The 26,502-nt window shown below is 43.1% G+C and overlaps 1 protein-coding gene across 4 annotated transcripts; it reads left to right on the top strand.

Moving 5' to 3' along the window:
• Positions 1–616: 616 nt before the first annotated feature.
• nek11 (NIMA-related kinase 11) lies at positions 617–25,965 on the top strand. 4 transcript variants are annotated; one of them, XM_047039893.1, is made up of 15 exons: positions 617–1,093; positions 4,547–4,712; positions 5,244–5,362; positions 5,988–6,052; positions 6,373–6,499; positions 8,558–8,707; positions 8,784–8,862; positions 10,431–10,516; positions 11,053–11,172; positions 11,349–11,442; positions 11,781–11,901; positions 13,349–13,482; positions 16,546–16,606; positions 18,701–18,791; positions 21,327–25,965. In XM_047039893.1, exons 1-15 carry the CDS (start codon positions 915–917, stop codon positions 21,580–21,582), a joined length of 1,848 nt encoding a protein of 615 aa, XP_046895849.1. In that variant the 5' UTR covers positions 617–914; the 3' UTR covers positions 21,583–25,965. The 4 variants fall into 4 exon arrangements, with proteins under 4 accessions (XP_046895849.1, XP_046895858.1, XP_046895841.1 ...); XM_047039885.1 differs by having other exon boundaries at positions 619–1,093; positions 11,781–11,910; XM_047039911.1 differs by having other exon boundaries at positions 1,006–1,093; positions 4,551–4,712; positions 11,781–11,910.
• The last annotated feature ends 537 nt before the right edge of the window (positions 25,966–26,502 follow it).

Raw genomic sequence — 26,502 nt, 5'->3', positions numbered from 1 at the left:
CAGTTGTGAGGTTCGCAAAACCAATCCTGCCTACCCGTCTTCGACATGTTGAGTATTAAACAAATTTAGCATGCACGTTTGTAAAATAATTTGACATTCACGTCATAGTCAACTGGAACGCCCCCTCACAGGTCGGAATTCTAAATGTCAAAAGGTGTGTTCGACTTCATGCAGCGCCGCGGGGCGCCGACCATATATATGGTCGGTTTATATATATGTATATATATATATATATATATATATATATCCGTGACTTCCAGCTCAACTTCCGTGTTTACTTTTGTTCCTATGGTGACTTTAGGTGTCTTCGACAGCCGGCTGACTTGAGTCAGCCAATGGCTGTCGGTGCCATAGATATATCTAAAGGCCTTTATAATATATGTATATATATATATATAAAGGCCTTTAGATATATCTATGGCACCGACAGCCATTGGCTGACTCAAGTCAGCCGGCTGTCGAAGACACCTAAAGTCACCATAGGAACAAATATATATATATATATATATATATATATATATATATATATATATATATATATATATATATATATATATATATATATATATATGTATATATATATATATAAAGGCCTTTAGATATATCTATGGCACCGACAGCCATTGGCTGACTCAAGTCAGCCGGCTGTCGAAGACACCTAAAGTCACCATAGGAACAAAAGTAAACACGGAAGTTGAGCTGGAAGTCACGGATCTCAAAATTAAACGCTAAAACTATCTTTGCCGACACTTTTATTCGACCAACCTTTAACGTGGTTTCACGTGGAGTCACTTTACTTTCACAACTGAACAGTGAGGTGTGACACCAGTGCAGATTTAACAGCAGCAGTCAGGAATACCTGTTATTACAGTAATCCGCAGGTCAGATTCATTCAGTGAATACCTGCCGGAAAAATGCCAACGTTTGAGGAATTAGATGGCCGTTCAGATGCCTTCTTCCCTGCAGCTTCAGAGAGTCCCCGCCCTAGTGACCTGATTGCTAAGAGATACAGGGTTCTACAAAGACTTGGTCGTGGAAGTTTTGGCTGTGTTTACCTAGTTCAAGACAACAAGTCACGAGACGAGGAGCCGCTGTAAGTATATCTGTAGACGTATTCATCTTCTGGCTGCTTATATCACAATTGCATGTGTAGAGCTGAAATACCTTTCTTTCTTACCTTTCTTTGACAATTTGAGAATTCTCTCTTATAAAAGAGCATGGGGTCCAGTCTTGAAAACGCTATACGGTCCATCATCATTCATTCTCCTTTAGGGGGCAGCATTAGCCTGTAAATACACTTGTATTTCATTTAAATCTGTGTACCCCAACAAGTGATAATGAGCATCCACATTCTTCCCCTTCTTTCTCTCCCTCCCCTGTCTCTTCTTCACTCGGACCTGCCCTGACTCTTTCACTTGTACCCTCCATCCCCCTGTATCTCTTACACTCTCCCTTGAGTTTTGTCTCTCTTTCTGTCTTATATTTATCTTGTCTCTGTCCTTGTTTTTCTCTCCCTCTCTCCCTCTTTGGTTCTTTCCACATTGTCATTCCCTGGATAGTAAGCCTATTTGTTAAGTATGAACAAATAGTGTTCCAATAAAACATATTTAACCACATTGCAGAACAAACTCCTTCAGAGAATCTTTTTGCAGTATCACTTAAAATAATGGACCGTGGCGAATTGGAATGGGTTTTTGTCAGATGTGCATGTGTGTGTATCTTGTCATTAGTTGTTTAAATACAATGACTGATCTGATGAAGATTCAACACATTGCATTTTTTCCCAAAATTCTTTCATTCAAACAAACACCAGATCTCATAACTGCATATCCCACTGCAAAGGGAATGATGATGCCAGCCCAGCCTATGTCATTACGATGCCCACTGGCACAGTCTGTGAGATCTCAGCCCCAAAGCTCTTTGTACCCACAGATGCCACAGTGCCTATCTAGCCTTGCCCAGCTGAGCTCTACCAGCCTTGCCCATCTCTACCAGCCTTGCCCATCTCTACCAGCCTTGCCCAGCTCTACCAGCCTTGCCCATCTCTACCAGCCTTGCCCATCTCTACCAGCCTTGCCCAAATCTACCGGCCTTGCCCATCTCTACTAGCCTTGCCCATCTCTACCAGCCTTGCCCATCTCTACCAGCCTTGCCCATCTCTACCAGCCTTGCCCAGCTCTACCAGCCTTGCCCATCTCTACCAGCCTTGCCCATCTCTACCAGCCTTGCCCATCTCTACCAGCCTTGCCCATCTCTTCTAGCCTTGCCCATCTCTACCAGCCTTGCCCATCTCTACCAGCCTTGCCCAGCTCTACCAGCCTTGCCCATCTCTACCAGCCTTTCCCATCTTTACCAGCCTTGCCCATCTCTACCAGCCTTGCCCATCTCTACCAGCCTTGCTCATCTCTACCAGCCTTGCCCAGCTCTGAACCTCATACAAAAAGGGAAATCTTTCACATACACTGTCACACAGCAAGAAGCTCACAGGCAATCGGCATGGCTCCACAACACTATGGTGGATGTTGTAGCCTGCAGATGCTGAGTGTGTGATATGTTGATGGGAGCCCCTCATGACACTCTTCAGCAACCCAAAAATAGATCCCATCAATCATCTGGTCCGATCAGCACTCCGCTCATGAATCACTTGCTTGAGAAATTGATGTCTTTTTGTATGGATTGCTTTGTCTATTCCATTAAACTGTCTTTCAGTTGGACTATCCACAGTGATAAAATAGGTCTAGTTACCCTTCCTAGAACACACCCTGTGGGACGAAGTAATTCAAGGACTTTGAAAAAACTTTGGATTGAATGAATCATGATATCACTAACAAGTTTAAACACATTATAGATTTGATTGATTTTCTCTATCCCCTATTTTCTTTTTGCTGTTCAACCCCTACTAATTAGCCTACTCCCTTATTCATGGTGAACAGCCGGGGTATTGTATAGGTCCTTTGGGCCTGTCTTTAGAGCACTGTTGGTTTAGGGGACCCTGAATAGGATGCTAGACAAGCCCCCCAGCAGAAACAGAGGGTACAGCTGTTTCACATCAGCCTCACTCCCTTTTTAATAAGACTTCACCCATCCTATCCATCTTATCGTTTAATTGCTATGTTCAAATGATTGACTCGAGAATGAAGAGCGATGCGTTCTGTAACCTGTTTAATAAACAAGACTGACAGCCAGCCAAAGCAGGCTCTCCTCCCTTTTATTTAATTCCTACTGATTAGTGTGTGCAGTGTTCTGAAAAAGGGCAGAGTTACAAATTCTAGCCCTGTTGGTTAAGCCAACTGTTGACAGTTTAAATCATTCAGTTTTCCGTATTCTGCGTGTTCACTAAGATGGAAGGCGACTATGCTAGCAGACTACTGTACTGTAGGTAGCAGCTGATTATAGGCTAATGCATTTAGATTGGATGCATCATCAGGGAACTACACACTCCCTAAATACATATTAATGTAGATAATTAATTGAGTTTAATGGGAAGTTACTAACATTTGAAGAATATTGTTAAATATTCTCTCTTCTGTCTCTGTTCCACCCATCTTCCTCCTGTACTTCTCTCCCTATCTCCCTCTCATCTATCTCTCCCCAGTAACCCTATCATTTGATCCACACTGTATCCCCCCCGCTGATATTTTACCTCACTCTTTCTCTGTTTTCACTCGATCTTTCTCTGTCCCTACCCTTCTTTTCCTCCTCCTCCACCGCTATCCCCTCTGTCTTTTCCCCACAGTGCCACATTCCCTCTATCCTACCCCCCCCCCCTCTCTCTCCTCCCCGCAGTGACAGATCTAGGGCTCCCCTGGTCTTAATTGCTCCATGTGTTTAGTCTCCTGTATCTGGGCTAGCAAGCTTCTTTCTAACCTGCATCACTCCTGCAGGGACTCCTCTTTCCCCTCCCCCTGTCCCCATCTCCCCCTCTCTCTCTCCCTCCCTCTATCTCTCTCTCTCTCCCACTGTCTCTCTCACCCCTCCCTCTTCCTCCCCCCTTGCCTCCCACTCCCCCTGTCCCCCCGCCCCCTGTCTCCCTCTCTTTCTCTCACCCTCTAAGTCTCTCTCCCTCTAAGTCTCTTTCTCTGACTCCCCCTCTTCTGTCTCTTTCTCTATTCCTCCCTCCTTCCTTCCTCCCTCTCTCTCTATAAGTATGGTGCTCATATTGTAATTGGAGCCTTTGGGACACTGAAATATCCATGCAAATGAGTTTGGATTGTTCCTTAGGAAGGTAGTGAAACTGAGGGAACGATGGAGAACGGCTGCACCTTTGTAGCATTTCAGAGTCTAAAGACGACTTTAAGTGTTCCTGTTCTTTCTGCGAGTTGCCTGTGTGACTGTCAATGAACATAAATTAAACCATAGTGACAGGCATGCCGTATGCTGTAGCTACTCTATCTAGGTTCAGTTAGTATTCATAATGAGATCGAATGGGTGTATGGAATTATGTTTATCAGGTGATATGTCTGTGGGTGGCATCCTGTCTCTGTGTGTGTGTGAGGAGTCGTAACTGTCTTTCTTTCCTCCTCGTTGACCCCTGACCCCTCCTCAGAAAGGTACTGAAGGAGATCCCTCTGGGAGACCTGCACCCCAACCAGACAGTCCATGCCAGCCAAGAGGCCCAGCTACTGTCCCAGCTCCACCACCCAGCCATCCTCACCTTCTACAGCAGCTTCCTGGAGAGAGACTCCTTCTGCATCATTACAGAGTACTGCCAGGTAAATCCAGCTACGCCACATACCTGACCAATGACCGAGGAATCAACCAAACCGAAGACCCGACCAAACAATGAACCTTCACTTTGAAAGACGTATCCCACGCGGAGCTGGTCTGCATATAGGCTTCAGGAGACAAGTATACACACAAGCTCACGCTCATGACTCCACCTCTCAGAGCCCCCATTACAGACACAATGCCATTAAGATCTCTCATTGAGTCTCTGTAAAACTCCCATTAGGTTGAATGGACCCGCTGACGAAACTTCACATTCTCTAAGCCCACGTAAAGGTGGCTATGGACATTTTTCTCAGGAATGGGATATTAATGGCTGTACCAGAATGAGATGGACTTTAAATATGTATCTGTGAGAGTATGTGGAATGTGCTCATCTGTGCCTTGGTTTGTGTGTGTATGTACCTGTGTGCGATCCCTTCTCTCTCATGAATGTGTATTCAATGTCGATACGTTTGTGTTAATTTCCGAGGGGCACATTGTTCACCCTCCATACCATCTCCATCTCATTGCCACAGGATAGGGACTTGGACTGCAAGCTGGAGGAGGTCAGAGAAGCGGGTCAGAGCTTACACGAGACCCAGATCATCGATTGGCTGATCCAGCTGCTGCTTGGACTTCATTACATGCATGAAAGGTGGGAAACTTTGGTTGTGACTAGCCAGTTGTGTGCTCTTCTTCCCTCAACCAATAGTCTTTGTGCTCATATAACTGCGTAGACTTGGTTAAACCCACTCCTCGGTATAAATACAGCCCACTTGTGCCATCGAAGAACTAGCTTTTTGGTGGCGTAGCTAGCTAAACGGTGTTTATAGAGGTGGACGTGAGTCAGGAGTATCTCAAGTTCTAACCCCAGTGTGGGCAAGAGAGGGAAGAAATGGGTTCTAATGAGCACAATGATGACACCTGTTACACATACTTCAGTGTCCGTTGTGACATTACAGCCCAGTAAACCATAGTCTAAATCATTTCCATAGGACAAAATGACGTATTTCTTTTTGGACGACCCTTGATTTTAAAGTGCAAACAGTCCCTCAGGGCACCTAAAGTTATGTGGCAGACAGAGTTGTGTTTGCGCCGTCACACCTCACAGGTAGACTTAGAGGACCTAAAGCTCCAATAGGCTGTCATGCGCTGACAGCAAATAGTTGTAAAGCTTGAATGGTTACCAAGTGGCACAGCTCAGCTTGAAGAGCTGTTTCTATAAACAAGAGGAGGACGAGGTGTTGACCAAACTTCTTGTTTGCTCCTCTGACTCTTAGGCGAATCCTTCACCGCGATCTGAAGGCCAAAAACATCTTTTTGAAAAGAAACCTTGTTAAAATTGGTGAGTGGGCCCATGGGAGTTTTGGATGTCTTTGTGCCCCTAAAGCAGGGACGGCACAAGCCCCTCATGGTAGATTTGAAAGCTCAACATGTGTGCAGGGACAGTGGATGAATAAATGTGAGGAAGTTGTCAGACTGAAGTAGTGGTAAAAGTATATAAAATGATGGAGGGTTGATCGCATGGACACAATATTTGTTGTACCTAAATGTCATGAATCTCCTTACAGTCTTTAACAACCGGGTTTATACTTATTTTGAGAAAGGACAATATAAATCAAATTAGACATTTGTTTGATTCATATTTTATTGCTTTCCTTGTAGGGGATTTTGGTGTTTCCTGTCTCCTGATTGGGTCATGTGACCTGGCCACTACATTCACAGGTACTCCCTACTACATGAGCCCGGAGGTGCTGAACCAGCAGGGCTACAACTACAAGTCTGATATCTGGTGGGTTGAGGACCACACAGCTGTTTCCATTATCTGCTGAGGACTAACGACATTCAGGGAATAAGCCTGAGTTTTTGCAGAGAGCGAATGGAGCTTAGTTCTACTAATATGTTATCCTGTGGCAGCTTTCTATGTTAGCTCTCTATCTTAGAGGAATGCTGTAGGGTGGAGCGTTAGAGAAGAGTACAGTAAAATAGAAATAGAAATGTAATAGAATTGAAAATCCCCAAAGGGCGTGTTTGCTTTACAGCTAGATATCAAGAAACATGCAACGCATGAAAGCATATGACACCCACAAAATGTGTATGGGATCTATCGCACATTCAGACACAACATTCAACCGCGCGTATTTCCTGGCAACTTCAAAGCTCTCCAGAATCAAAGGAAGCCTGACTGAGTTGAAATGGTTATTATCAATAACATTTGATGAGTAGAAAGGTGTAGAAGGTTAGAATTTACCAGTCAACAGAATCCAACCCCATGCTTGTCCAATCAGAAACAGTCTTGCTTGAGCTTGGGGAAGATCATATGGTACGAGATATGTTGGATGGCAATAAGGCTGACTATCTGAGATAGATGGACTTAAAGGCATGGTTGCAGATATGGTTGCAGATATGTACCCCCCACCCAAATAAAACAATCAATAAATTACCTAAATTGAAGTGAACTTGGCACTATGTCATGCTGAATGGAGCCATCTGCCATGGGAGCAATCTCTGCTATCTTCCACTCTCACACATGGCCTCCCTGGACCGTAAATCTATTTTCCCAAGGAAATGACCACTAATCTAAGACTGGGCATGGGGAAATTGGGTTTTTGCAGAGAGAGAGAGAGGGGAAAAGGGGGGGGGGAGATACTGTAGATAGCATGAAACAGTGGCAGAGAGAGAGGAAGGCTGGGGCGACTGGAGAGATAGCATTGATCTCCAGCATAGATAGACACACTCTTCCCAGGGTAGAGTGTTGTTGACTCAACGCCCACACCCTCCTACCCCCCACCCTTCCTGCTGCCACAAACCATACTAATGAGAAGAGAATTCAAGCCTGTATCATTATAATGCCTTTTTTAATAAGAATACAGTAAAGTCTTTGGTGTGGAGACTGAATTAGTAAGTGGTGAAAATGCCTTTGTTCTCTTAACACATCATCACTGTGGTGAAAATGCAATCTGAACTGTCCAGCATGTCAATACTGTCAAGAAAATATCCCTATTTTATGGATGAATCAATCATCCTGGCTATTATTATCTGACTTGTGAAAGGAATTGCAGGGGTTTGAAATGAGAAAGTAAAAGAGATGGAAAAGACAAAGCAGGGGATGATTGGTAAATAACCTGCAACACACTTTCTAAAATCCCATTTCCCCTATTCTGATGCTATCACGAAAGCTGAAGCTCAGTTATCCAGTCATATTTCTCCAACCTACTGCATACTCTTCCACTTTCAGATTCCAATATGATTATTCATAGCCGCTCTTGGCTTTTCTTTTATAACTATCAGAAGTATATGAGATGCGATTTCACCTCTCAAGATTGTGTGTGCGCGCGCGGTTTCTGTTTATTCAGCATTAATCCTCCAGGATACGTCAGGCTCACATGAATCTATCTTTGGGATTATAGATAGTGGAATATGAGACCAAATTGATTTTTTTCTGTTTCAGTTACATCCGGTATCAGTTTGCACTGCCACAAAGTGTCCTTTAAATGGATCAACAAAGTTCCGCACGACCTCATCACTGACCAGGTGCTTGGGGGCTCAGGGGTTACCTTGGCTGACAGAACAGGGCCTTCACTGTTATGTGAAATAGGGTTGAGAATAGTTAGTATGTACGTGCAATAGGGTAGAGAGGAGCTTGTATGTGCAACACGTTAGAGACGTAATAGGGTTGTATCACACACCTAGGTATTCAGGAGTTTGGTCATGGTGAGTGCTGGGGGGGGAAACATGCCATACTGGAGATCATTTTAGATTGGATTGAGCTGTATTGTCCATGTAGTGTTTACATGATAGAGCTCAGTGTGTTTCTCTGGTATAAGATGAGGCGTGTTTTGATCCCCAGGGCGCTTGGCTGTGTCCTGTACGAAATGTGTTGTCTGGCGCATGCCTTCGAGGGTCACAGCTTCCTGTCTGTGGTGATGAAGATAGTCGAGGGGGAGACCCCCACACTGCCGGAAGGTTACTCACGAGAGCTCAACTCCCTCATGCAACGGTGAGACACTTCTGAACCAAATGATGTAACCCAACAGAACTATTTCTGACTTTCAAACTGATCCTTCTGGCCACAGGATGCTTGAGAAAAACCCTCCTTTGAGAATCTCTGCTGAAGAGGCTCTCAGGACCAAGATCATAGAGACCAGCATGCAGGTCAGACAACGCTACATCACCATGTGTCTTGCATTCAACTAGCATGAAGGTTATATCACAACATTACCAGTTCTGCATGCAACTAGCATTGCAGACTAGACAACACCACTCACCTTTTCAACCTCGCCTTCACCTGAACATCCCCTGCTCCCTCCCCTCCACTACTAGACTTTAATGTTAGTTTTCTTTATAATAATCTGTTTGTCTGTTTTGTTCAATCCTTTGTCTTTATATTTTACTGTTGTCTTGTTTTGCTTGTCATCATACATGTAAAGCGACTTTGAGTATTACAAAAGCGCTATAAAAAAAACGTATTATTATTATTATTACAGACATTAACATGTCTCCTAAACACAGCCATACACACATTACTAGCGAGTAGCATTTAAGTCCCAAACAATTACTTGTTTGTTTGGTTGACCTAATGTTAAAGACATTTCAGCAACATAATCCACTTTTACAGGCTGACAAACTGAAAGTACAGTATTTGACTTTCTATCATATTTATTTATCAAATCAATATCTTCTCAGACCAAACGGGTTCATGCCCTTTTCAAACCAAGTGTTCCAGTAGTTTTTTAAACACTTATTGATTGCATTCAAATACAGTCGGAGTATCACACCACCCCATGTACGTATCACACACACACACACACAGATAAATACATGCAAATACGGCAATCTCATTTAAAAAGCTATAAGCTTGTAATATAGTAAACAGTAATGTTGTAAAGTAATAAACATTTCTAACAAGCAGATATTGTTGCATTAAACATGTTCATAAGTCACTCATATGCCCAGTGGGGCTTCCAATGACTGAGCTCCCAAAAGAAGCTTTGAATTCTGTAAAAAATATAATTACACCCCCAGGCATGGTTCACTATGACTGTTCGTGTACAAATTAGAGTCAACGTGTAGGGACGGATTGATATTACAGCTACTAGCAATACCCAGTATATAAACCATGGTGTAGTTCTTGAAGAAAACCCCTCCTCTACTTACACCCTGTTATCTTCTATTCTCTGTTATCGGGGTCATTACTACTGTATTTGGTCTTCACAAGATGACACAAAACACAGTCTCTTTTCTGCTCGTCCTCCCTCCTCCTCTTCTCCTCCCCCTCTTTCCCAATAGCTTTCCTCTGTGCTGGAATCCTCTGCAGGGTGTCAACAGACCGCTGTAATTTGTGGGTTGGGTGTTGTGAGATTCCCCCCCATTGTTGAGTGAAGTGTTCCTTCCCCCTCTTTGCCCTGTGGCTTGGTCCCATACATCCTTAGTGTTGGGTCTTGAGAGAGATAATAAAAGGGTGAGAGATGGAGGGAGAGATGGAGTGAGAGCAAGATGGAGGTAAATGATGGGATATGGACAGAGAAGGAGATGGAATAGAGTGGAAGAGAGATGGAGGGAGAGGTTGAGAGATGAACTTGAATAAAATAATATTGCGTGAGAGCTAGTTAGAGACAGTAGCTTCTACTGTGGTTTACTTGGTTTCTCCATTTGTTATTTCAAGCTTTCCTCTCTCTCTCTTCTTCTCTTTCTCCCTTTCCCCCTATCTCTTCATGTCTTAGAGCTTAAAGCACAAGCTCTTCAGCACGACACTGAAAGACAAGGAGTCTGGAGGAGAGAGAGATGCTGCACAGATAGCTAAAGCCGTGTAAGTGTGTGATTTCTTCCCTCAATGTCTTTGCCTCCCCTCTTTATCTTTTTTATTCTCTCTATTTTGTATTATAGTCTCCCTCTCTATCTCTCTAACTCGATGTCTCTCGCTCTCGCTGTCTCTCCCTCTCTCTATATACACTCACTCAATTACTCACACCCGTCAGTGTCTATAAATGCACATCCCCCCTCCAGTCCCATCAGAGCTGTGCATTTGGTTGGTGATAACCATGTGAAGGCTAAGTAGCAGCTGTCTCTTACCAGACCTAGGCATCACTGATGAGAACTACCTCCAATCAGACAGCATGTCCATCAGTATTAGCTTAGCATGGCCACTCTGTGGCATGGCTACACACTGCACACGTGTTAAACTCACTGCATATTTACATTTTACATGTAAAACCCATGCATCCCTACCACCACACGCAAGGACATATCACATGTTTTTGGTTTGTGTCCGATTATTTGTAAATCTAGTTCTATGAAAACCTTTCCTCTCATTGACACTTTGACCTTTTGATGCGTGTTACCCAGACAGAAGAAGGTTCACCTGCAGACCCTGCGTGAGAGGTCAGAGGTGGACAGGATGACTCCCAGAGAGAGAATGAGGCTGAGAAAACTGGAGGCTGCAGATGACAAGGCCAGGAGGCTGAGGTAGCACACAAACACCAACACAGAGTCTCTATGAGGACATTGCTTGTTTTTTTTATTAGCAGGGTTGAGTGTAAGCATGGTCTGGATTATGTCAGAGATCCCTGGGACCAGGACCAAGAGAACCAGCAAAGCTGCTTACTGTCACAATTTACTGTATATTGCTTGTCCCATAACAGGAAATTGGCTGAGGAGAAATACCAGGAAAATCACAGACGAATGCAGGAGCTTAGGAGCCGCCATTTTGAAAAAGTCAGCTTGGACATCTTCAGTGTAAGATATTTCCATCTAGAATAATGAAAGTGTATTCATAGGGAATAGGCACATAATTGGATGAAAATGATTTGTCTAGGAACTCAATTAAATGAATTCACTAATTGTCTTGAGTGCAATTAGTTTTCAGTTCTATGGTGGCACTTGAACTCCAAAGGTTTCTTTTTTTGGTGAAGCTAATTGCCTATTCCCATATGGTCCCATTAGCCAGTAGCTCTCCCTAATTGAAATTTGATTCCAAAATATATATATTTTTGTCAGTTTCTTTGAAAAACTGGATCTTTTTTACGACACGTTGTACACAGGGGACACATTACCTTTTCACTTCCAACCAATAGGAGAGTGCAGAGGATGCTGATCACCAGACTTTGCCAATTACAGCTCAGGATTACCGGTCGCTGGGCTTCTCACAGCCAATAGGAAGGCAGCAACAGGACAGAATGTGCATGTCTGAACCAGGTGAATGCAGTAAGTTGATATCTCTCCACTATCAGAATATTATCTTTCACAAGCATTACCTTCTGCCTCAGCGTGAAGTTAGCAGAGTACATATTTCAGTAGTTACCAGATGCTCATTGTCACTGTAGAAGGTCTAGAAGAAAGGGTCCACCATGATGATGTGTACATCCTCACTCTATCCTTTTATCCATCTCTCCATCCATCCATCCATCTCTCCCTCTCCATCCATCCATCCATCCATCCATCTGTCCCTCCCTCGATCCAGCTATCTCCCTCCATTCCTCATTCTTTCTCTCCCTCCATTTATCCGTAGTTCCAAGCTGGGAAACCAGAGACAGACACTGTTGAACCCAATCCATACTTTCTTCTAAACTGATAAATAGAGCTCTGCTGAGTTTTGGGCAGAATGTAATGTGACAATAAAAAGGTTCCAATGTAGTACATGTATATCTCTGGACAATAGATTTAATTAAAGTAAATCCCAGGTACCCCAGATTGCCTCTGCACAGTTTTGAAAACTGACACCCTTCGAGGAATGTAAACACCCCGCTCACACACTCATAATTCATAAGTCAACATGCAGTGAGAAGTAGCTAAACACAGACACCTACTGTATCAAACCACACTTTTATAGAGAAAACATCAGTGCATGACGCAAACAAACATGCTTAAATAAATAGATGGTGCATCTGAGGGGGTTGAGTTTTATTAGATATATTTAACAGTAATGTTCAGTATAATCATCAACTGTAATAAAACAGTACAGTGCTTGTAAATACACTACTGTTCTCCCTCTCCCTCGCTCTGTCTCTATGTCTCTATTCCTCTCTCTCTCTCCATCTCTCTCTCTTTGCTGACCCTTTTCTTTCTCCTTCTCTTCCTCCCACGGTCTCTCCCTCTCTTTGTCCATCTCCCTGGCTCTGGAGTTTTTGTCCCTCCAGAGCCCTGGTTAGGGTGGTGCTCAGGTGGAGGTTGCTAAGTGAGAGAATGGAGGCGTTCAGGCGAGACACCACAGACATACACCACAGATGCTTCCACTACACATTGCCTCATCATAAAAGTCCTAAGTGAAAGATGGAAAAGGAGAGATAGAGAGGAAATGATACAGTGGTTGAAAGACGGAGGGGGGGGGGGGGGCAGGGACATTGATTGGGTAGACCTTGCATCTCCATCTCGGTGGAAGGTGAAGACTCACAGTGTAAAGGCATTGTACATGAATCACAGTCAGCAACCATTCATAGAATCTACATGAATCTGTGGTTTTATTCTAACCTATCAAAGTATGTCTACTCATAACAAAACACTGTCCTTCTAAATTCCCTTTAGAATATAAAACAGAACCTTCCCTTACTCTTCATTTACTCCAATGACTTCCTGCTTTGATTTACCCACTGTGAGTGTGTGTATATGTCTTCATATGTGTGTGTATATTTGTGTGTGTGTTCAGAGATCCCAGAGGATCCCCAGACAGCAGAGGTCTACTATGATCAGGATGGCTTTGAGTCGTGCTCTGAAGAGGAGCAGGACTCAGCAGATAACAGCCCAGCTCTCACCTCAGACCTTTATCACACCTGTCAACAGGTGAGGTGTGTGTCTGTGTGTCTGTGTGTCTGTATGTCTGTGTGTGTGTGTGTGTGTGTACATCGGTCCTAAAACATTAATATATAATTAAAATAAAGTTTGAATCTATGTGTTGAAGTTTGATCAGAGTCATGCTGGTGCCGGATCACAGAGCATTAACTCTAATGGGTTCATTTGACAGAATCGCTTTTGCACCATTTACTTCCATTACAGGAGTCAGAATCCATTATTCATACTGGGGTCGGAATGCCGTAATGTTGAAACGGCATTACTCTATAATACTCTGTATTTTAATAGAATTTATTTTTCATTAAAATGGCTCATCCCCATGTAATTGACAGTAGAGTATCTGCTGTCTGGGCCAACAGCAGACACTCACTGATATGGACAATTCAATCGGAAATAGTTTATTGAGGGAAGTCTGTCAGTCTGTCTTGCTAGCTGTCTGACTGTCTGTCAGTCGGTTGGTCAGTTTGTCTGCCTGTCTTGCAAGCTGTCTGACTGGCTGTCCGTTTGGCTGGTACAAGGTAATTACCAGAATGGCTTGAAAATCTCATAGAAATGTATACTATAATTCTTTAGTTTGTATTCTGTAGCTGAGTAGGAGTGGGGTGGGGGTTGAGGGGATTAGCTGTTCTTCTCGTTCTCAGCTGGGTGCTTTGGTAGATAATGATGTTCATTGGCTGTGGGACTTACACTATTCATTGTTTTGCATTTTTTCTCACCTCTGTCCAGTTCTGAGTGAGAGAATCCTCAGAGTTATAGCTGTCTCTCCTCGGCTTCTGTCTCTTAACCAGCACCCGCTCATGTTTTAGAAAACACCAAATGAAACGAGCAAAAAATAAATTCTATAAAATGGATGAAAGCCAGAGGGCCTTTAGCAAGATTCCATATTGCGAGACCATTGACATGACTTTTGGCAGTGTGATGCTGTATTGTGAGACCATTGTTTTACAGGACTGACTGTGGCCCATTCATTCTGAACATACCTAGTTTGCAGTCTATCAACATTTATAAGGCATTAGCATTAAATACATCATCACAGCCATTGTCAGCATATCTTATCCTTGCCATTAGCGCAATGTAAGTACTTCTATTGATGTGAGGGTCATTCACCTGTATCAAGGCTGTGTTTAGTTAATGTGTGTTAATGTATATGCAGTAATGTGGACCTGTACACTGTTATGGGCTATGATATGGTAATGCTGTTTCCCATACTGCTCTTGCAGTCACATTAATTAGACTCTAACGGTGGAGACAACAGTCACTAGGGCCTACACAGATTCTGATAACACACACACACTTACACATTAGGGGTCACACAGACTGATATAACATAATGTTCATGATCAGATTAACATTACACATTATGTACACGATCTAAGTCTTTTGTCAATAATTAAAATCCGATTAGCATTGTTGTGATGCAAACCATGTCTCTTTCGACCAGTAAGATTCCCTGACATGAGGGAATGTACGTAATGATAAAGAAGCGTCTGGGAAATACAATGCAGAATTACACAAACTTATTTGGAATTCCTAGTACATGCAAGGCACCAATTAAAGAAGAAGAATTTATATATTTGCCCAAATGTTTCCCTTCTTTTAATTTGAAAACGTATCAGGGCTGCCATCTAGTCTCTACTGGCAGAGAGGATGAGATTAAAACTATATCTCAGTGCTGGAGGAAGATAGACTATAGGAGAAGAAAACAAGATAGTAAATAAATGAAATCTCTCAATGCGATGAATGGACCAAGTGTAAGTAATGAGGCCCGGTCCAGCTACTCGTGTGGTAATTAAGTAGTTCCTAGTGGCAGCCTGGGAGTAGAATTAGGCCACCCTAACAACCACAACCACTCCCAGACAGGAAACTGTAGAATGAGTGATAATCTCATATAAAACACCCGCAATGAATTTCCAGGGGTCTGTATCCCTCCAGACAAAGTTGATTTGGTAGTTGAATCAATGAAGATTTAGTAGTTAGATTAACTACATAACTTTTGTAGAAAAGTAGTGAGGAGTGCTCCATGTTTGATCTCTGCAGTCAGTTTCATCCTCCATGTTTCGTCCGCCATACTTCATCTTCCATGCCTGTACTTTAGCAGACCCTCTCTCCATCCCCTCTCAACAGTAGCAGGGTATCTACAAGACTCAGGCTCTCAACATGCTCTCTCGTTCGGAAGGTTTTGTCTCCCCTCACAACGACTTCCAACAACATGTTGCAGTTCTTCATGCTTTGTCCCATCTCTCCAACCTTTCTCCCAGAGCTGATGTGGTTGGTGGCTGCTGACAGATTAGGGGTAGTGAATGCAACAAAGCACGGGGGGGGGGGGGGAAGGAATGTGTCACCTGTCTTGTTCTCTCGCTGTCAGGTGAATTTACAATGCACCGCTCCAGAGTTTCTCAGGAGAGTGCATAGCTTCTGTGTTGGCGTATCGAGTGTGTCGGTGTGTGTTAGTGTGATCTTGGAGGTCAGTCAACAGCTGGTGCACCTTGGTCCCGGTGACACTACAGCTGCAGACACATCCTGTCGTGTGTCTTTGAGAGCATCTGCTGAACGTAATCTTGTCAGCTGAACGATTTCTCCTGAGATGAGGGTGTGTGTCTCAGTAGTGCTGTTGGGGGATTTGGGCTCATCTTTTTTTCTGGACAGTGTAATTGGCTCACGCTGTCTCCGGGGGAAGTGGTTTTGAACCCTACCCTACCTGTGATAGGGAGTGGAACATTCTTGGGGAGAGATGTGTCTAGAAGCATGAGGTTGACCGTCCTTTCAGCAGAGACCTCATCTGTCAGTGTGTGTTTGTGCTGGGGTCTTTGCTCCGGGAGTCAATGTGGTTTAGCAGTAAATGTCTGTCCTGTAACATTCTGTGAACCTATCTGCTTCTCCCTTGTAAACTGTATCAACAAGTAACAATTTATTCTCGAAAAGCCTTCCCTCAACAACACCGAAATTCTTAAACTTTTCCATACTGGATAAAGTGCTTATTAGTAACTATCTCCAACCCAACAATAATTCTTATAGGGTAATGTTATTAACTAACTTTAACTCTGATTCTTCCAGGATAGTGACCTAGATGCCATGATTATGCACATGGAAAATGTACTTCAAGGAGAAGTCAGTGGTAAGATATGCCTGTGTACTCACACACACACACACACACACACACTCACACATGGATGTATGGTGAGGTACACAAAGAGAAGTAAACACACAGACACCAGCATGAACTGAGGAAGCATTTAGCTCTGAAAGTGATCTGACTCCTCTGGCTTTATCATGATGCTATTTGCAGCACCAGGAAGTGTTCCTTCCTCAGCCCAGATAGGGTTGTCCTTCCAGTATCTCCTACTGTCTGATTTATCCTCTTAGCATACTAGGTTTCCTTCTCATTACTGTTTACAGATTGTCTAAGGTTTAGGGATCTGATTATCTGACTCCATTTTATGCACCCTTAGTTCTCTATTCTTTCAATATTCTGCCATTTCAGTCAAAGAAAAGATCTCTTTACTGGGATTGTTTGTCTCAAAATGAGAGTTACCATGATGGCACAAATGATTAATCACTCTGCCATCGCAATACAATTCACATCAAATCGATCTATCATGGTTATATATCACATTAGGACTGTATGTCTATTATTTTTACGTTTCATCCAGGATAGATATTCCAAGCTTGTTGTGAATGCAGTCAGGCAACTACAATGTACTGTAAGTGCATTGTGCTCAACACATTTATATATGTGCATCCACTATTTTTTTGCATATTTTTGACAGCTTGGTTTTGGTAATGTATTTGACTGTTTCCAGTGAATATTTCTGTGCATAACTGTTTCTGTGAAGCGTAGCGAGACAGGAGGGTGTTCAGCAGAGATGGAATTCACCTCCCTGTGGAGGAATACAGAGAGAACACACGCTTATGTTACACACATATACAAATGAACACACACACTCGCAGGATCAAGTCACCGAATAAGGTTTTGAAACGTAGGAATGGTAAAAAAAATAGCATCTGCTATGTCTGTGTAATGTATAAAAAACAAAGATCTGTTAATTACTCCTCAAACTTGTGAATAAAGAGCTGATGGTATGATACGCGCACACACACACACACCTCTCTATTCCACTCTCTAAAAATACAATACATAAAGTAGTACAGTATCTCTTTCTCTCTCTTTCTCCCTCCCTCCTGTTGGCTGATCCAGTGAACCATAGCCCTCATGTCAGATGCTGGCAGCTCCCAGCCCCTCCTCAGTCTGCTCACCTGTGGCGAGGCCTCCTCTCACAGCCAGCACACTGCATTTCAATACTGCCCCAGATACGTTTTTAAACTTTCTCCTAGCCCATTTATTACTGCATTAACAGTCTGGGGAGTTTCGGATGTCACGCTGACCAGCAGAGGCATACTCAGAAACATTTCTTCACTGCCTTGGATCACATGATATATCATGTTTTGTTGTATCAATTGCTACTCAAAGCCGAGTAATTGTACGACTGGGTGTTAAATGATTTAGATGCCTGAACTCCACAGATGAACAGAATACTGTTTATTCTAATAATAACAATATACAAAATAATAGCCTGTTTTCGTCAACACAATCAAAAAACTGTGCACATCCTGGTCTCTAATCAATTACACCTGTCCAGGTGAGCTCACCTGCACCCAGACAGCACCCAGTGTTCAAATGAATACAATACACAACAACAAAGGAACCATACATAATGGCTGCAACATGTTCATACACACACACTGCAAAGGGACTGTTGAGGGACAGTGTTAAGGGACACCATGTTAAGGGACAAAGTGCTGAAGGTATGCTATGATAGGACTGTTGAACTCAACCTTATATCTTTAAAATGCTGAGCTATTCACAACATCTGAAGTGTCTCACTAAAAACAAATATATTTTTAATACCCCCATACTTCCACCGCTTCAACCATCATTTGCTGAATGGAAAGCTAACCCTCCATTCTCCCAGGCAATATGGAAGTATTTTATATCCGAGGAGACAAGAAAATACATAGCATCATTTACTGAGAATAGAGATCATATCATAATCCCATATTGTTGTTGAGAAGCAGCGTGTGCAGTGTGCAGAAAGCACACTCCATTGCCAGATGAGAATCAGAGTAGAGCTATCACAAATGGTCATCTGTATGTGTGAGTGAGTGTGTGTGTGCGTTTCACCTGAGGTCCTGATCTCTATCTGGTGTGTAGCGTATGGAGCAGCAGGAGGCCAGTGCAGCCCTCAGGCAAGCTCCATGGTCAACAGCAGCATGGTGCATACCAGGATTCAGCGCATGAGAGAGTGAGTGCCGACACTTCTCCTCACCCCCACCTCACCTTCAACACCTCTCCTCAGACAGACTTCCTCGCCTCCCTCACCCTTAACACGCCCCTCACCCCACTGACCTTCAATACCCCATCACCTCCTCCACCTTTAACAATAGCCCTTAAATGACTTCCTGTATTGGTAAGGACATGCATATAGAACATGCATAGGGACATGCATGTTAAAAAAAATCTGTTCTATAGTTGTTTGTTTTATAGTGGTATCTTTCTCCCTGACGTTACCTCTGATCAGGTAAGCCATTGGTTATGTGTACCTCTTTGCCCACTGAGATTTCCCGCTATAGTGAGTCACAGGCAGAGAGACGAATGGACAAAGACAGAAAAACAGAAAACAATTGTTTAATGTTTAAATATGCAGTCTGGAGCTTAGAAGAGGTCCATAAATACTTTGCAGAACATTGCGACGATTAATCCCTTAAAACTACTCCCATACTGTACATCTTTCTGTCTTCCCTCTCAAGTCTCTCAAACACACACACACACACACACACACAGAAATTACACACTCCTGCTGAGACTTGGCTCGGCGTATTAATAACAGAAGACATTTCCTGTGGGAAGAAGAATTAGACCCTGTCAGATCCCAGCTATTGCTGCATAAAGGGCAGAGGAGGGGGCGGAGAAAGTGAAGAGATAGAGGGATGGAGGGAGGAGAGGAAAACAGGTAGCAATTTTCAGCAGCTGTGCTCCCCCCAAGCCTCCCCTGTCTCTGTATGATGGAGCCTGGGCTCTTTATAATATGGAGGCTGAGGCCGAATGGGAGTAACCTATGGTGCTTCTGCCTGCCTGCATGTTTGTCTGTGTGTCTGTCTTTGTGTCACTGAAAGGGATTGTCCCAGTAAGTGGACATGGTATTTGGTCTCTGAGCACATCATATAGTGGAGGGTTAAAGACTGCAGGATTAGCACCTTCCCCACGTCCCTACCCTCAGTATCTCCACTGACTGGCGAGGGAGAGAGACCTGTCTACTTGTGGCTGTCTCTGTTTGAATTGGAACTTGACATTTAGTCCAAAGCATTGTAAATGAGTGACTTCTGCTATCATACCGTGAGCCTCTCATCGGTCTCATCACAGGTATAAAGAACTATTACACTAAAGTGCATTTGCACGTAAGTTCACTTGTGAAATTCCTTATTTTTGTTGGGTTTAAAAATGTAAGCTGATTGCTGGATGAGGAGGTAGGATTTAAATATGACTCTGTATTTACTGTTGTTTTGGTGGCGGATGAATGGGTTTGATTGCTAAACCTTGATTAGCTCTAGACATGAAGTAGACAAGGCTCTGCTCGAGTGGTGTGTGTTTGTGTGCGCGTGGGTGTATATGAGTGTCTGTCTGTCTTACCCTTTATATAGTGTAAAACAGATTTGTTTTTAAAATGATTTGAAATACGTGATCATTTTACTTGCTTGTTCTTGAATCTTTCCACAATGAGTTACATGGAGAAATGTTGAGGTTGTGAGGAGATTGCCTCGGGCCTCAGACTGATGTCTGCACAGTCCTCGGACCTTCGTCTTAGTCTTAGCCAACCTCTTCTTTTACAAGAAGAGGTTTAGATTCGCCCCCTGGACTAGGTCATCCATCCTGGACCTCCACCCATCTACCCGCACCTGGATCTTTCAGCTGGTACTAGCAGAAACATCCTGGGTGTTGGGCTGCATCCAAGAGTCCAAATCACTGAGCAGAAACTGTCTGAGAAGCCTGGATCGTTTAGAGTCCTGAAGTCCTAATCCCTTTTCTGTTCCCAACATCCCCAAAAAGTTGCACAGTCCAATCTGGGAGATTCCAATAGTTCATTTAGCTGTGAAAGAGTTCTTAAATGACCATTATCTGATGTCTGACTCTGCCAAACCCATAACCCTCAACCCTTCTGCCACGATAACAATTTGCAAAAGTGCCTGGTGTGAAAGAGCGAGGGGTAAAGTAGCAGTTTCTGTTATTAAAGGAAGAACATTTCATAAAACTAAAAACAGCCTTGAGGGTAAAACAGTTTTGAATCCAATATTTTCATAATGCTCTCAATTTGATGAGTTTGATTTCAAATCAATTTTATTTGTTTGACCTGAAATTATAATAAAATGGAGAAGCTGTTTGCACCAGTCACAGTATCTCATTCGAATATTTCACCTCAACAGGCTAGATAAGGACTGACTTTTCTGTGTGAACAGACACACACACACACACACACACATACATACACACGGAGTGTGGTAGACTATTTAGGCTAATTTATCATGCAATGCTTACTCTCTATGCTATGCATCAGTTTAGCTTAGCAAGCATTCAAGTGATAGTCATAGTCCAGTGGTCGCATTTGAGAATATTGAATATTTCAGGGCAGTTGTACCGATTCCAAGTCCATTGGAATGCCAATTATTTTCATCCAGATACATCCAGTACATCAAATGTCAGTGCTCACAAAATAACATGTGACCCTGAAACAGACCGCTTAGTGGTGTTAACGATCTTAACCCTCTCTCTGTGCCACCCTCAGATCAGTTTCCCGTCGTCTGGGTCCAGGAGTCTTCCAGAGAGTTTATGAGTACCTGAAAGAGGCCAGGGTGAGGCATGAGAGTGACGCCAGCATAAAGGAAGCCCTGGCGAGCATGGTGAAGACGCCCAGCGACTGCTTTGAGGTTGACCAACTTCTCTACTATGAGGAACAACTACAGGAGGCCAGAGACGGAGCAGGAGGACCCAAACATACACATTCACAACACATATTCACAGAGACACACTCGCATGCATAGAAAGGTAACCCTGAATTATATATTTGATATGTGTGTGTAAGAGTCCAATCTATGCAGTGAAAATCAACACCCCTTTAACCGCATATCATTGTAAAATCACTGTTTTTGGTGAATACCTGCCACAGTCAAACAAGGCTTTTACAGAAACTAGCATAAGCTCTGCTCTTTTCATCTGGTTCTTCCTTCGTGCTCTACTTCCTCATCTCTCTTGTTACGTCTCTGAGGGAATTGAGATGATAGTATTTGATCAATCTCACAGAGAAACCTTTTCTGTTTCTACATACTCCCAATGCTTCTCTGCTGTTGCATTGGACCTCTTTGATGTGTGCGAGGACATTATCAGGAGAGAGATGGTGTGGGTCCCACTATTTAAGTGCATCTTTACTCTCATCTCTCAGCAGAACCCATTAAATGCTTCTTCAGTACATGGCTTCAGTGCAGTCATCAATATTCTTCAGTATGTACATTTCTTCATAGGATTCAGGGCAGTTTCCAGGATGAAACCTGTTCTCAAGAGACATGGGAGGAGTGAGGGTGGAAATATTTATATGTTTAGGAGCAAAACGTATTTTCATCATGAGCTGGTGTTTTGACAGGCAGGAGACCCAAACACTCCATAATGAACAGCATTTATTTCACTCCTTAGTGTCAAAGTTTTATCACTGTAAAGATTCATTGGCATATACACAGAGCATCAAGTCCCCACAGAGAACGACTGCCTCCACCAGCTGGTGCTACAATACTGCGAGGGAGATGAAGGGGGAGAGAGAGAGATATAGAGAAGGAGTAAGAGAAACACAGGGAGGGAGACAGTTACTGAGACGGAGGGTGAAAGTGATACAGAGAGGCAGTGAGAGGGCGAAAGAGAGACAGGAAGGCAGAGATAGAGACAGAGGGAGGGAGTGATCCTGAGAAGCCTTCTGCCTGTCAGTGTGCGCAACCTCTTTTATCTCCCAGGGTGTAACTGACGAGACCAGGAATGGAGGGGGGGGGGGGGGGGGGGGGGGGTTCCTCCAGCTTTGTGAGATCAAACCCACACACGTCGTTCCCCGTAGAAATCTTCAGAACAATCCAGGCTACAAGACAGTGTCTTCTTCCCCCTCTGAAGATCCTTCCTCCTCAACATGGTCCTCCATTGCCCACTTAGTCAACTATGAACACCTTGCTTTGGTTTTTCGAAGCATCTGCTTTGGGTTTTCGAAGCATCTGTTTTTTTCTGTGTGAACGTGGTCATCCAAAACGAAGCTAATCAGCTCAGTATAGCTTGATTCGTCACCATGCGCTGGAACATGCAGACACTCCCAATCTTCACTCCTCCCGATCTGTTCTTTGTTGAGAAAAATTATCCTTTTTTTTTTCACACACTTTTTTTATCTGACGATACAGATAAAAAGAAAAGTCAATACCAGTACATTGGTATACAGTGTGTTTATAATCAAGCCTCGGGGGGATGACCCACAATCACTGAAGAAACAACTACCCTGGACACTTTTCCAACATGCTTCCAACCAGGAAAAGGCAATTTTGTGTGTAAAGGACAATTTGTGTGTTATGGAAAATGAAATTAGCAGAACACTCATGACAGCCTGAGGGAATGTGTGTGTATGTGTGTGTGTAAGGAAGGGCGGGAAATTACAATGGTAGCTATACAGCAATAAATACTTTAAATCAGGGTGGGGGAGGGCTATAGGTCGTGAGAGTTATTTGCTCATCACACAGTGCTTTTATTAGGTTGGGAACCAAACCAACAGAGGGATCTTATTGCTTTGCTGTCCGTGATGGACTCATTAAGTTGGGTGAAGGAGAAAAACAGGAAAAGAGAGCATTAGTTCATGGGCGTGATTATCACCATAGATAATAGAACAAGCTTTGTTTTTTGGCTTTTGTTTTCAATTCTGGCAGACGCTCTGGATAAGAGCGTCTGCTAAATGACAACAAAAAAAAGACTAATAAAATTCAGAAAAGGAACCGTACTGCTGTTGGTATCTTCCGAGATGGTCAACATTGAAGACTCTCAGTGCTGCAGTTCTTTGGTCCTACAGCCGTTTAATGGCTTATGTGGCATTTGGTGTTTTTAATGCCACCTCAAGTGTGAGTTTGCTGAGATTCCACAAAGTTTGCCACAAAGTAGGCGGCACAAGTTTAAGGTGTGTTGGGAAGTGGTGCGATACACGAGAGCAGAGCTGCTCCTCCTCCCAAACGGTGTCGCGGGCTGGAAGTTCGTCCGAGGCCGTGCGTACGAAGCAGCTCTGTGTTGAACCCGGACTGCTGGACTGGGACAAAAACCACGTCCACCTCCTCCATTCTCTGGGTTCGACTGGAGGGGGTGCCTGACAGCTTGGTGTGGTGTGCTCCTGACCGTAATGCAGGGGCACCGCGAAAACATTTTGGGTCCCGTGAAGAGATCGCAATTTGGGCCCTCCCTCTCCATTTTGGTTATGTCCGTTTTTTTCATTCGACACATGGTGACACTGAAGTGACAGCAAAGAGGGACGCAGTAGGGGGATCACTGTTCAAAGGTGTTGTGAACTCACACAAAGACATGTGAACCAGGTTGACAGAATAGTTTGCCGTCCTGTTTTAAAAGAGTGGGAGTGGTCACATGACCCTCTGTGCTGCTTGTTCTCGTTTCCCTGAAAGGGAAAGAGGGACGCTCTGAATGGAGTCTGATTGAAAGCGAGAGAAAAAGAGTGTGTATGTGTGTGCTGGTGAACGAGAGAGCAGTAAGAGAGAGGTCTGTGATTGCAGTGCCTTTGTTATCAAGGTATTGCTGATGTGTTTCCTCTCCTCCCACTATTCCTCCTGTTCTTTCTCTACTGCTGTCTACAGGCTTCCCTCTCTCCCACACCCCAACTCCTCCCTCAGTCATAGCATGGTCAGTACAGGAATGCATTAGACTGAAATAATAATCACTCCGCCACAGATATTGGTGAGGAGAGAAGTGAGTGGAAGAAGACTAGTGTGTTTAATGAATAGTGAGTAGCCTATCAACAGCAGATCAAAAAACAAGGTCTCCATCACTGTCACAGTGTTTGTCTTAGGTTTTCAATCAAGTTATTTCTCTCTAACACAACACACTGTCTTATCTCTCCCTCTCTCTCTCCCTATCCCTCCTCTTTCTCTTGTGCTCTCCCTTTTCTACTTGTTTCTCGCTGTGTCTCTCTCCCTCTAGGCTACATTAGTATTCAGCTATGTAAAGGTTGTTGTGCGCTTTCCTGCAAGAAGATAAATTAATTGCTGTTTGCGTGGTAGAAGTAGCGACAGTTATGCTCCAACAGACATTCCCATGGGCGAAGCCGGTTTAGAAGTAGAAGAGAGTCAGTAGGGAGTCAGAATGTAGGCTTTAGAGATACTTACACTATGTCAATAAGATGAGTATTCTGTCTAATTTGTGAACTGTCAGTTGGTCAAATGTTCTTGTTGTTCTTGATTTGATTGGGTCATTGTTGACATTGTAGGCAGCATGATATCAGCTTTTTTGATACATAAGTGTTGACACAATCTATGTGGTGAAAATGCATTACTAAACATAATCAATGTTTACTCTCTGTAGAACACTAAACTACCTTGGAAAGCTAGACATAACATTCAAAAGTGAAGAAATATGTTTTCTTTGTTTTCGACGAGAGCGTACTTCACAGGGAGTCGGCCTTCATTTGTATAAAAAAACTACCAGCACAATAAAACATTTAAATGAGGCCACGTGTGTCCTAGTTGTGTAGATTCGATTTTTCTAATACTCTAATATCGCCTGTAACACAGAAACCTAATTTATTGATGCATTGGGGCTATGGTAACATGCAAAGATTATTTCTGTGTACCCCCAGGAACCACATTACAAGTATTTCTCCCAGTTCTGGAAGGTATAGACATTGTTCAAACACAAACCGATTGTTATGAAGTTATACCGAAGTATGTCAAGAGACTTGTGTTTCCATAAGTCAATGTGTAAACCCTTTTCAGCATTTTCTTTTCTTCACACGGCATGGTACTTGATTGACGGTGAGCTTTCTCCATAAAACTACATTGTTGTTTTTGTGTTTTGCATGGGCAAGTCTTATTAATACATATGAATGTTAACAAGCATCTAATAAGGGCCTTATGAACTCATAACTAATGCTTATTTAATCTTACAATAACACTGACCCTAGCCCCTACTAATGTTATTAACACTGAAGTTTGAACACATATAAATGTTGATGGGTATCTTATAAGGACCTTATATATTACCTAAAGGTCATTACGAGCACCTGGATCCGAAGTGTTTCCTAAAATATGATATTTAGCAATTCAGGACACTTTGCAATTCAATTCATTCTCACTGTTTAGTCAAAACAGCATAAAGGCGTTCTATCTCAAAATTCTGACCATCACAGACAAGATTTATAATTATTTCTTGCTATTTCTGACTTCAATTGGAAAGCTGACAACACAAAATAATTCAAAATTACAGTCTTGGAATAAAGTCTGGATGTCATTGAGTATTCTGTAAATGTTTGAGTCACTGCCATTAAGTGTTGTTGTACTGTTTAAGATTGAATCACTGTTAGCCAATCTTTGTGAAACTGTCATTATAGATTCCCGAGTGACTAATGATACTGCAGACAGACTGCTTATTAGAATGATGAGAGAGGAAATACACAATCACAGTCACAGCTGGCAGTTCCTCTAGCCTTACCGCCCATGTATCGATTAACATCGTTATGGCAGTGGTGCCGTTTATGATGGTTCTGCCTGCCTCTGATCTCATAAATAGATGTAAGGCTCCAAATCACCCTTCCCACAATCCCCTTATAGGGACATCTGGATTGTATGCTGTCTGTACAGTTGTTCCTCAAACCCTCAGTGTTAGCAGAATCAGAGCTTAACGAAATCCATTGCACACTCTGTAACCTTATCTAATGAGGGGGCTTATACAGG

Source organism: Hypomesus transpacificus, chromosome 2, assembly GCF_021917145.1.
Source record: "Hypomesus transpacificus isolate Combined female chromosome 2, fHypTra1, whole genome shotgun sequence".
NCBI lineage: Eukaryota > Metazoa > Chordata > Actinopteri > Osmeriformes > Osmeridae > Hypomesus > Hypomesus transpacificus.
The sequence above is the reverse complement of the archived record's forward strand: the minus strand, read 5'-3'. Positions and strand labels throughout refer to the sequence as shown.